Source organism: Schistocerca piceifrons, chromosome 5 (assembly GCF_021461385.2).
Source record: "Schistocerca piceifrons isolate TAMUIC-IGC-003096 chromosome 5, iqSchPice1.1, whole genome shotgun sequence".
In the NCBI taxonomy this organism is placed as follows: domain Eukaryota; kingdom Metazoa; phylum Arthropoda; class Insecta; order Orthoptera; family Acrididae; genus Schistocerca; species Schistocerca piceifrons.
The window spans coordinates 397,511,434-397,523,909 of NC_060142.1; the positions used below are offsets into that span (position 1 = coordinate 397,511,434).

The window sequence follows — 12,476 nt, forward strand, 5'->3', positions numbered from 1 at the left end:
ACAGGGTGATTTTTCCTGAAGTGTACAAACTCTTAAGGATTGATCAATGAGAGAATAAGGAACAAAAAAGGTCTAATGAACTTATATCCAGAAATGTATGGTTTCCATGTCAGAGACCATTTATTCAGTCATACAATGCTACAGAGACTGTGGTCTAATACCCACTGTACCATGCAGCCCACTACAGTATGCATGTTTTCCCCCTAGAAGGTAGTACTGTTCTTCATACATCATGCCCTCTCCTGCCACTGTAATTGGTAATGTTGTGTCCAATTCACTTCTCTTGCTGACTCACCTTGTAGTGGATGTGGTACAGCATTGTAAACAATGGTTCTGTATTCAAATTGAGAGTTTGCCGACATGGTGTTTACTTACAGAAAGGCAAATGGCAATGGGCGGTGGGCAGCAGGGTTGTGTTAGGAGACCTATCCCTGCAGATAAAAATCACAGCATTCAATCTTTGCAACAGTGTTTTGCTGTTTGTCTGAGACAGGGTCATTTCAGGAAGCAGGAAATCATGAAGGATGTACCCAAAATGTTCGGACACCAGACTTGGATGGAAATGTGATTAACACTGGAACGCGACCGCTGCATCAGTACCAGGCAGTTGGCCCATCAGTACAGGGTAAGCCAGACGACTGCATGGAACATTCTGCATGACAATTGTTACTACCCTTATCACTTACAGCATGTGCAGGGCTTACTAGCGACCGACTTACCACATCGGGAGCAGTTTTGTCACTGGTTTCTTCACCATGCAAATAAGATTCTGGGGGTTTGTGGTTTGTGTCATCCATCCTATTCACACATGAGGTCACCTTTACGTGGAGTGGTATATTCAACTTTCATAACAATTAACTGTGGGATACCATGCAGAGCCCCTGTGGTATGGTGACAGCGAGTCATCAGCATTGGTGCAGCCAGAATCTCTGGGCCAGGATAGCTGGTGACCACATTTTAGGACCAGTCTTCCTTCCACGTTACATAACAGGCCTGAACTATCAGTGTTTCTTGCGGACTTTGCCTCCCCTACTAGAAAAAGTGCCACTGATGATTCAAAGGGTTTCCTGCTTTTGACAGGGGTTCTTTTATAAATCACGAAAGCCATGTTGTGTTTAGTTTGGACACAGTAGTAAAAAAGTGAGAAGCAGCTTGTGTTTTAGTCAAAAAATGAGTTGGCAAGAAGAGAGAGAACATACATAAATGAAATTGTGAGAAACAAAAAAAAAATTTTTTTTTTATTTATCCGCTGATGTTTTGGCATGTTTCCTATCATCCTGCTCTTTCTATTTGTCAGCATTTTCCATGCATTCCTTTTTCACCAGTTCTGTGCAGGACCTCATTTTTTACATCAGTCCACGTAATTTTCACCAACCTGCCGCAGCACCACATCTCAAATGTTTAGATTCTCTGCTTTTCCAGTTTTAATACAGTCCATGATCATGATTCACTTCCATACAATGTTGTGCTCCAAACATACATTCTCAAAAAATTATTTCTTAAATGAGGGCTGGTGTTTGATACTAATAGACATCTTCTGGCCAGGAATGCTTTCCTTGCCTGTCCTAGTTTGCTTTATTTCTTAAATGAGGGCTGGTGTTTGATATTAATAGACATCTTCTGGCCAGGAATGCTTTCCTTGCCTGTCCTAGTTTGCACTGTTTTACCTTGTTGAATGCTTTCTCTAGGCTTGACTATTTTTATGTCTTGCACCTTACTGTGTCCATTACATGTTATTTTGCTTCCAACATAGCAGAATTTCTTCACATCTTGGCCACCAATTTTGATGTAAAGTTTATTGCTAATCTGATTTCTGCTACCAATCATTACATTTGTTTTTGATTTCTCTCAATCTGTATTCTGTACTCTTTAGACTGTTTATTTCATTGAACAAGTCCTATAATTTGTCCTCACTTTCATTGAGTATAGCAATGTCATCAGAAAATCTTATCAAAAGACAAGTCATTGTTTAACATTGTTACCAAAAATCTTGTAAAGTGATGGACTGTTTTTACTTCATATTTTTACATGATACTCTAATAAACATTCAGATGGATGTAGGTTATATTTTATTTGAACATCAATGCATGTTTTCTGTTAAAACCAATTGCAACAAAGAAAATGCTATGCTGTGCTCTGAAAATAAGCAGTTTCATTTTCTTTCTCAGAGTCAGTCTTGAGTACGATAGCAGGGCATTTAAGCCATTAGGCAAATCACTTCTCCCATATTTATTCTTTTTCCTCACACTGAATTTTACACAAAAATTGTATACACGACTGTGTGCTGTTTTGATTTTTTTTTTTTTTAAACCAGTGATCCCAAACGAACTACCCAATCATTTTAAGCAGCTTCATTTCTGAATCAAGGTTTCATTTGCAATAACAATAAACAAGGCTGAAGGTCAGACAGAGGGGGGGGGGGGGGGGGGGGAAGAGGAGATGGATTGGAGGGGGGGGGGAGGAGGAAGGAAATGGACATTGAGAGGGAGAAAGAGAAGTTGGACAGAGAGGGGGGGGGGGGGTGGAGATTGAGGCACATATTCAATTACTGTACACATTTAGCAGGTTCAAAGCATTGCCGGTTCACTAGTATTGTACATAGCCCATCTTCACACACACACACACACACACACACACACACACACACACACACACACACACACACACACACACGTCTAACTATTACATGCTTTTGGAGCCAGTGGCTCCTTCTTTCCGAAGAAGGGATGAAGGGGAAGGAAGAGGGGTGAAGGAAAAGGACTGATGAGGTTTAGGAAAAGGAGCAGAGTTTAGTAAAGTTGCTCAGAACCCCAGGTCATGAAAGACTTGCCAGTTACATTGTACTTTCAAAAATTGATTATTTCTGTTGATATCTTATTTTTCTAAGAATTTCAAACATATTGCACTGTTTTACCTTGTTGAATGCTTTCTCTAGGCTTGACTATTTTTATGTCTTGCTCCCATTACCAAGCACAATAATTGCCTCCCACATGCCTTTTCCTTTCAAAAGCCAAATTGATTATTGCCTAAGAATTTTAGTTTCCTTTTCTGGTCTTCTGTATATTATTGTTATCAGCAATTCGATGCATGAGCTGTTAAGCTGATTGTGCGGTATTTGTCGTACTTATCTGCCATGCTGTCTTCAAGATTGTGTTCATGACATTTTTCCAAAAATCTGATGGTATGTCTCCAGTCTTCTAGATTCTGTATACCAACTTGAAAGGTAATTTGGTTGGCATTTCCCTCAATGATTTTAGAAATTCTGAAGGGATGATCTAAGCCTTCGGCCTTATTTGATCACACATCTACCAAAGCTATGTTACACTCTGACACTAATACTAGATCGCCTGTGACTTCCATATTGACTCCCACATCATTTTCTATCAAGTCATCAGACTAGCCTTCCACCTTGTAGAGGCTACCACTGTACTCTTTCCACCTATCCAATCTCTCTTGTGTTTGACAGTGGAATTACAATGACATGTGGGATTATGATTGCAATCTTATGTTGCTGTCCTTTAATGGACTGGCTACTGAGGTACTCGTTATCACAGTATCTGCAGCCTTAGATTAGTTATTTATTTAGTTAGTTACATATTCCATAAGTCATTTGACTGAGTCTTTTATCAAAATGACGTTTACAGGATATGTATGTATATACATGGTGATTTTTTCCCCACCATGTACAAATTCTAGGGATTGATTGATGAGAAAATACGGAACAAAAAAGGTCTAATGAAATTATGTCCAGAAATGCATGGTTTCCTCACTAGAGACCATTTATTCAGTCACACATTGCTACAGAGACTGCAGTCTGATATGCACTGCACCACGCAGCCACAGTTACAGTATGTGCTGAAAATAGTTTCCATGTGCCTCAATGCATGCATGTTTGTGCCGTAGCACATTCTGTCTCACACATTCACATCGACCAGGCTGCATCTGAACAGTATCAAAGGCAACGCGAATATTGGGCTCCACTGTCTCCACATCTGGAATGGGCTCTGTGTACATGATACTTTTGCGATCGCATGGGTTGAGATCCAGTGAATGAGCAGACCCTGAAAACAGGATCCCCTCGTCCGATCCATTGACCAGGGAAGACACAACTGAGATGCATTCAGATTAATGACAAAGTGGGCTGGAGCACATGTCTTTAAAAGAGACAAAGAATCAGTACTCCATATACTGAATTAGAAGGGGACTGCTAAAAAGCAGACGTTAGTACTTGATAGTGAAAGAACTGAGGTAAGCTGTAAGACATTGGACAGTGAAAAACAAATACAGAGTAAAAATTCTAAAAACTACGAAGTCAGCTCTTTTTGTTCATTCATCTACCATCTTGTTCCTGTGGTCCTACTTTAATGAAGGGTAATGAGATGATATTCTCTCCTCCTCTACATTAATATTCTTTATTTACACATTAGTTTTGATGGGGCTGAAAGTAATATAGCACACTCAAAAAAAAAAAAAAAAAAAAAAAAAAATCATTATTTTCAAAATTATTATGATATGATTTGGATGACTGTTTATTTTGCTGTTATCCATTTTAAAAATTTTAAAAATAACAATTTCAGATGAAAACTCACCTACAAGTTTATTCTGCTCATCAGCTTCAGATAAAACTTCCCATATTTTATCAGAATCATCTACTAAGATATCATCTTTGAAGTTTTCAGCATATGTAAGAGGATTTTCTGTTATGAGAATTTGAACACCTTTTGACAGAGATAGGTCGAAGCGGTTACCCCAGAGATTCAGCTGTGGCAGAAAATAAGTTAATTAAAAATTACACAGTTAAAGGGCTCTCTAATGACAAAATACCAAAAACACACAAAAGAATGATTAACATTATCTAGTAATCTCAGTAACAAAAGTGAGTGGAAGGTCTGAGGATGATAAATCAGGTTACCAAGTTTATACAACTACAATAAAGAGCACACTGAATTTAACAACATGCCATTTAATGGAGAATTTCACATTTTCAGGTGTCCTTTTGGTCCAATATACCATATAGAAAAACATGCATTGTAACAGGGACAACTCCAACTCAAAAAAATTGACAGGAAAAGCCTCTAAATGAAAGAGGAATGAACCAAGTATTTCATTATAATTAGTGATTTCATTATTAATACCTTAACTAAAAATAAAATTAGGGGAGAACTAGAACACTCCACTTGAGCAACAGGTACATGTAACAGTCTAACTGACAATATTTCCATTGACAGAAGCAGGAGCAGGTGTATCACCACAAGTCAAATCCTCAATGGACTGTCAAATCATGATGGACAACTGCTCGCAGTAAATAAAATCAACCTGTTGTAACCTTACACAGTGAGCATGCATAATTAAAACAGCGCATGCCTCCACGGCCAGCTTAAACAGGTGGCTGCACGTCGGCACACATGTTGCAGCAAGTGCTGCAACGTGTGCCCAACAGTGATATATAAACCGGCATGCCGGGGCCCATGGGCACATTTACGTTTACCTGATAGTCATGTTAGACTGTGTGATTCCTGGTTAAGCATGTTTGTACTAAGTACTACTTCACTCAGTGTCTCAGTATATCCCTGCATGTGGAAACGGAATAAAAGTTTGTTGGTTGGAATTCTGATATTGTGTATATTCTACTCTGCATGTTTCGCTTCTCAGTTAACTATGGACAATATGCAAGTGGAAGAAATTCTTCGATCTCTTGCTGAACACCAGTGAGCTCTCACCAATCAACACCAGGCTCTCTCTGTGGCACTAAACAATTTGGCAGCATCGTTGAAGTGTCAGGGTTCATCTCTGTTGGTGTAACCCCACCATTTCCTCCATATAATGATTATGTGGAAGATTGGGACACATATGAAAAACGTCTTTGGCAACAATTCCAAGCTTTTAGAGTTGCCAACCCCAATGTGTATAAGGCTTTCTTTCTGTCATGGATTTCTGCTCGAGTTTATCACCTCTTTTGATGAAATAAGTCGGTTGCTCTATACTTGTTATTGCTGCTCGTGCAGAGTTCTTCCATTATCAAAAGCAGCAGCAGCAGCTGTACAAAGCTTGGGCAGTGGAACTTCATGGGCTTAGCTATCATTGCCAGTTTGTTGTCTGATGCAGAAATTCATGAATATGCTCTATTATGTGAAAACCCTTTCTCACAAAGATTTTGAACATTGCTCAGTCTTTTCAAGTATGTAGAGAAGCAGAAAATCAGACAGATGCCTAGCATGAAATAGCTGCCATTGCTTCTCCTCCTCAGACACTGTCAGTTAGCTCACAGGGGAGAAGACGGCATCAGAGCCATGCAACTGTGGTCTCCACAATGCATGGGACAGCGCTGTGCTAAACAGCAACAGCAGTTAGTGTCACAACAGTGGCTGTGTGCTACTCTCCCTTCGCACCCTTATTATTATGCTGAACATGAATGGGCCATGTGCCCAAAGCCTTGGTCAACACGCAAATACCGTAAAAAAAAAAAAAAGGGGGGGGGGGGGCGGGGATATTGCATCTGTGTGCAACTCTCAACCTCCTTCATCAGACATAAACATGGATGCGAACTGCTTCCCGAGTGATGGTGGCCCAAACTAACTCCATATTGAAGTGTGTTTTATGGACAAAAGGTTAAAAATGCAAGTGGACAAGAGTGTAGTGGTGACTATGTTAAATTCTCAAACTTGTGAGGACCTTGGATCACTGGTGTTGTCCCATCTCCTGTCAGTTGGTAAGTTACAACACACAATAAATACTCCCATAGTGGGTAAAGCAGTTGTTCAGCCTTTGACCTTTCTAGTGGTGGATGATGCCAACACTGAAAACTTGGGTTAGACGCCTTCAAAATTTTTGGCTTCCCTATTTTTGACAAAGTTCACCTGATATCAGTTCGGTACCAGCAACTGGACATGTTCTGCTTGGAATATTCCTCCCTGTTTTTGGAAGGTATGGAGTGTGCTACTTATTTTAAGGCTCACATCACAATGAACCCCCCCCCCCCCCTTTCCTCGCACCCATTTCCCAATAGCTTTATGAGAGCATATCGAATTAGAACTCGATAGACTTATGTCTTTGTGTGTTATAATGCCTATCTCCTCTGGTGATTTTGCACAACCTGCTGGCAACCTTTGTCTCTGAGGTGATTTTAAGAAGGGTGTAATTTCACAGTCTATTACTGATTCCTCTCCCTCACCTCATCAGGATGAACTCTTAGCACAGTTTTCTAGGAGTCAACATTTTTTTCAAAATTGATTTGTCTGAGGCGTACTTGCAACTGCCTTTGGACATGATTCCAAACATGCCTCATAGTAAATACCTCCTTTGGGTTATACCATGACCAGCATCTGCCATTTTCCAACAATTTTTGAAAAATCACAACTTCCATGACAGGGTGCATTAATTTCCTGGATGGTATTGTTTGTGGTTTCCAGTTCCGCAACAGAAGAACACTTGTGGAACCTCCGTGCCTCGTTTATTGTGCAGCAGGGAGCCAGTCTGAAATGTAACATTGAAAAAAACCACTGTATTTTCAGCAGTCTGTTGTCTACCTCAATTTTGAAGTCTCACCTGCTGGCATCAAGCTTTTATGCCAGTATATCGATGTCATTATGGGTTTTCCAGATCCTACCAATGCCAACGAGTTTCTTTCTTGGAAAGACTTCATATTACCATAAATTTCTTCCCTATGCAGCCACAGTGGCTCAGCTCCTTCATGCTCTCTTACCGAAAGGTGTCCCTTTTCAGTGCCCCCCCCCCTCCCCCCCACTGCGAGTGTGCCTGCGCCTGTGAGTGCGCCTGTTGAAGTCAAAATTACACTTCGAACCTTTCTTGGTTACCTTCCACCTGGGCCAACATCTGGAGTTGGTGCAATTTGTGATGGTCCCCTGGACATTAAAGAAGGTGGGACATAGTTCTTAATAGGCTGTCTGCTCACCACAGATGACAAAGCATGCTCTGCAATGCACTCCCATATTGGCCACTTGTTTGGTAAGGAGTTCTTGTGGTAGAGAGTTCCATTCCTCCACCAGTGCAGTTAACAACTGCTGGATGGTCATTGGTGCTTGTGGACATGCTACAGCACGTCTCCACAATGCATTCCACACGTTCTCACTGGGATTTAAGGTGGTGGAACAGAGACGCCAGCCCATTCACTGAATATCCTCTCTTTTCAAGAGCTCCTCCACCTGCACTGTTCGATACAATCGTGTACTGCCATCCATAAAAATTAAGTCAGGGCCAAATGCACTCCTGAAAGGATACACATGGGGAAGGAGTACAGTCTCACAATAATGATGACCAGCGAATGTAGCGTTAAATTATTTGCAGACCAGTATGCTAAAGCTCAAGCAACATTATGCTACCCCACATCGTAATACCTGTACCACAAAACTACCATGTTCAACAACATTCATGGGTGCATTGTGAGTTCCCACCTCCTGCCATATATACCTTGGCCCTTTCCCCAGTCAGATCATCCTTGTGGTGGAGCTCATACGCTGATAGCACAGGGACATCAGTAATTTTACAATGGGTCTCTTGTAAATACTAGCACAGTGGACGATCCTGCACTAGAAATTTCAATTTCTCCAAGTGCATCCTGAATCCACTGGTGGTCCACTCAGTATGGGAGCCACTGATTTTATTGGTGAGGTTATTTCATCCTGTCTCTCCACCAGGCCGGGGATCGAGCGACATTCAGACGCTTAGCCATCGTGCTACATGTTTCCCCCATGTAGACTTCATACTCCATTGTCTCCCAAGCTGAATCATTCGAATCATCAGACAGAATGAGATGTATGTGATTTGACAATTTAAAGCCTGTTTCCTTCTGCAGTCAATGCTCCTTCTGCAGTCAATGCTTCCAGTTTGGCTTGGTTTGTTGCAAGAGGAGACTTCAGAGAAACAACTGCAGCAGTGGTAGTGGCAGTCTGGCCTGTTTACTGTAGTCTGCCTTTTTGAGTTGTTGGAAGCTCTATAATACTGTCAACCACGGCCTGTTCTGATGCGACTGGAGAAGCTATAAGCTCTGAAACTGCACTTATGGCCACAAGTATTAGTGCTGTCACTTGCAACCTCTGTTTATGTTGGGGCATTTGCATTCTAAACAAGCTTTTTGAGAGCTGAAGCAAATAAAGCTGTGAAAGTGGGATATATCATTGCTTTATACATCTTTTTTTTGCCTCATCATATGGAATACACTTCATAGTTTTTAGCTTCTGTGTCTTCCTTTCTTCAAGACAAGTGCCACAGTCTACTCAAGACAGGGTGATCTCTGGAGCAGTTTTCAACACACTTCAGAGGATGGACAAATGATGTCATTGTGGGTGGCCTTACCACATTTGCTGCAAGTGGTGCCCTCCTTACATGACAGAGTAATGTGCCCAAAGAGCTCACATTTTAAACATTGCATTGGGTTGGATATATAAGGCCTCACATTTAAGCGAATGAACCAGCCTTAAGCTCTGAAAACAGTGTGTTACTACAGAACATAAGAATAAAGGAACCACATTTCACCAATTCGCCATCAACACTTTTCAGGATATTTTACATACCGGTCACACCATCTTGAGCCCACATGTCCTCCTGTTGTTCTTTGGGAATACTGCTGTAGTCCAAGGTGTCGTGTAGCTATTTTGATGGCATATTACCCTAGGGATTTAGCTGTCTGGAGGTTTGTTGCTTGTTGGGAATGAGACGTTTCAATCAACAGAGTTCCCACCCTCAATTGCTTACAGATTTTAAGGGGACAGCAATGACTTCTTAATCCTTTTGAACAATGGAAGGTGAAACATTTTCAAAGTTGTCCTCTTTTCTTTTAATTATTAAAAACACATCCAGTCTGTTCCATTACTATAAATTGAAATATTGGAAATAATTCCTATAACCGGAGGACCAACAACATGAGTGCTCTTGTTGGGTCTGATGTCGATATGTACTAGCGACACACCCATTCCACAGGATGTGGTCTGGAAAGGTCTGAGGGTACCATCTTGGCCCACAAGCAACTATGGAAATAACGGTCCAGCCGGACAAGAGCCCCGTTTGCCTGGGCAAGTCTTATATGAGTGAGGTTGGGCAAATCCCCTGGAAGTTGCCCACCACCAATTGTTCCACCTCAACAGCCATTCATCTCATCAGTGCACGGCATACTTGACGTCGAGGGGTTTTTTTTTTTTTTTTTTTTTTTATTACCATTCTCACAATCCAGCCAGTTAAGCCACGATCCCCATTCCCTGTGACACACAACATTCCACCGTGGTGTCACACATAGGCGACAGAGGTACAGTGGTGCTTAGCCATCATCAGCTCAGAAAATCCAGGTTCACTAAACAACCCAGCAAACGAATGCTGAGCTCCCTGACACACTTGGCATTCGGCAAGCCTGGGGGGGCATGTGAGAATGCCATGAAATCAGTAAGCATTAACCCCCACCCCCTCCCACTGGTCATGTCCATATCAATGGAGTGACAAGATATCAGCAACTGTTTATCTTTTGACACTCATCCTCCATATCAGTGTGCAGCTCACTCTGAGTTTTCAGGTTTTTGTAGAGGTCTGTACTTCTATTCCAGGAAGGCTCAGATCCTCACTCTGAGGTAATAAACATTCAACTGTCATAACCAACAACGATCACATAGGCATGCCCAAATCTTACGCCAACAAAGGACTACCAGCATGGGCCACTTTTCAGTTTAAGAATTTAAAGTTCATAAAAAACTCCAACCTTAGCAAATGGTGACTCACTTCCCAAAGTTCCTTGTCATTTATGCCACCAAAAAACACGCACATAGCTTACAAAATGCTGTGGACAGAGTGAGAATTAACCTCATTCTGACGTGGTATAAACATTTCACCTTCAGAAATGAAAATGTTTATTTCAGAAAATAGAAAAGGTTGTATACATGGAAGAACCCTGGAGATACTAAAAGGTATCAGATAGATTATATAATGGTTAAGACAGAGATTTAGGAACCAGGTTTTAAATTGTAAGACATTTCCAGGGGCAGATGTGGACTCTGACCACAATCTATTGGTTATGACCTGTAGATTAAAACTGAAGAAACTGCAAAAAGGTGGAAATTTAAGGAGATGGGACCTGGATAAACTAAAAGAACCAGAGGTTGTACAGAGATTCAGGGAGAGCATAAGGGAGCAATTGACAGGAATGGGGGAAATAAATACAGTAGAAGAAGAATGGGTAGCTTTGAGGGATGAAGTAGTGAAGGCAGCAGAGGATCAAGTAGGTAAAAAGACGAGGGCTAGTAGAAATCCTTGGGTAACAGAAGAAATATTGAATTTAATTGATGAAAGGAGAAAATATAAAACTGCAGTAAGTGAAACAGGCAAAAAGGAATACAAACGTCTCAAAAATGAGATCGACAGGAAGTGCAAAATGGCTAAGCAGGGATGGCTAGAGGACAAATGTAAGGATGTAGAGGCCTATCTCACTAGGGGTAAGATAGATACCGCCTACAGGAAAATTAAAGAGACCTTTGGAGATAAGAGAACGACTTGTATGAATATCAAGAGCTCAGATGGAAACCCAGTTCTAAGCAAAGAAGGGAAAGCAGAAAGGTGGAAGGAGTATATAGAGGGTCTATACAAGGGCGATGTACTTGAGGACAATATTATGGAAATGGAAGAGGATGTAGATGAAGATGAAATGGGAGATACGATACTGCGTGAAGAGTTTGACAGAGCACTGAAAGACCTGAGTTGAAACAAGGCCCCCGGAGTAGACAATATTCCATTGGAACTACTGACGGCCGTGGGAGAGCCAGTCCTGACAAAACTCTACCATCTGGTGAGCAAGATGTATGAAACAGGCGAAATACCCTCAGACTTCAAGAAGAATATAATAATTCCAGTCCCAAAGAAAGCAGGTGTTGACAGATGTGAAAATTACCGAACTATCAGCTTAATAAGTCACAGCTGCAAAATACTAACACGAATTCTTTACAGACGAATGGAAAAACTAGTAGAAGCCAACCTCGGGGAAGATCAGTTTGGATTCCGTAGAAACACTGGAACACGTGAGGCAATACTGACCTTACGACTTATCTTAGAAGAAAGATTAAGGAAAGGCAAACCTACGTTTCTAGCATTTGTAGACTTAGAGAAAGCTTTTGACAATGTTGACTGGAATACTCTCTTTCAAATTCTAAAGGTGGCAGGGGTAAAATACAGGGAGCGAAAGGCTATTTACAATTTGTACAGAAACCAGATGGCAGTTGTAAGAGTCGAGGGACATGAAAGGGGAGCAGTGGTTGGGAAGGGAGTAAGACGGGGTTGTAGCCTGTCCCCGATGTTGTTCAATCTGTATATTGAGCAAGCAGTAAAGGAAACAAAAGAAAAATTCGGAGTAGGTATTAAAATTCATGGAGAAGAAGTAAAAACTTTGAGGTTCACCGATGACATTGTAATTCTGTCAGCGACAGCAAAGGACTTGGAAGAGCAGTTGAATGGCATGGACAGTGTCTTGAAAGGAGGATATAAGA

At 41.2% G+C, this 12,476-nt stretch overlaps 1 protein-coding gene across 1 annotated transcript in view; it reads right to left on the reverse strand.

Moving 5' to 3' along the window:
* LOC124799028 (damage-control phosphatase ARMT1-like) overlaps nt 1-12,476 on the reverse strand; it is a 67,587-nt gene that overhangs the window by 13,210 nt on the left and 41,901 nt on the right. The window contains exon 5 of the mRNA XM_047262564.1: nt 4,590-4,761. Within this exon, the coding sequence (XP_047118520.1) occupies nt 4,590-4,761 (172 nt within the window). The remainder of the gene's footprint in view (nt 1-4,589; nt 4,762-12,476) is intronic.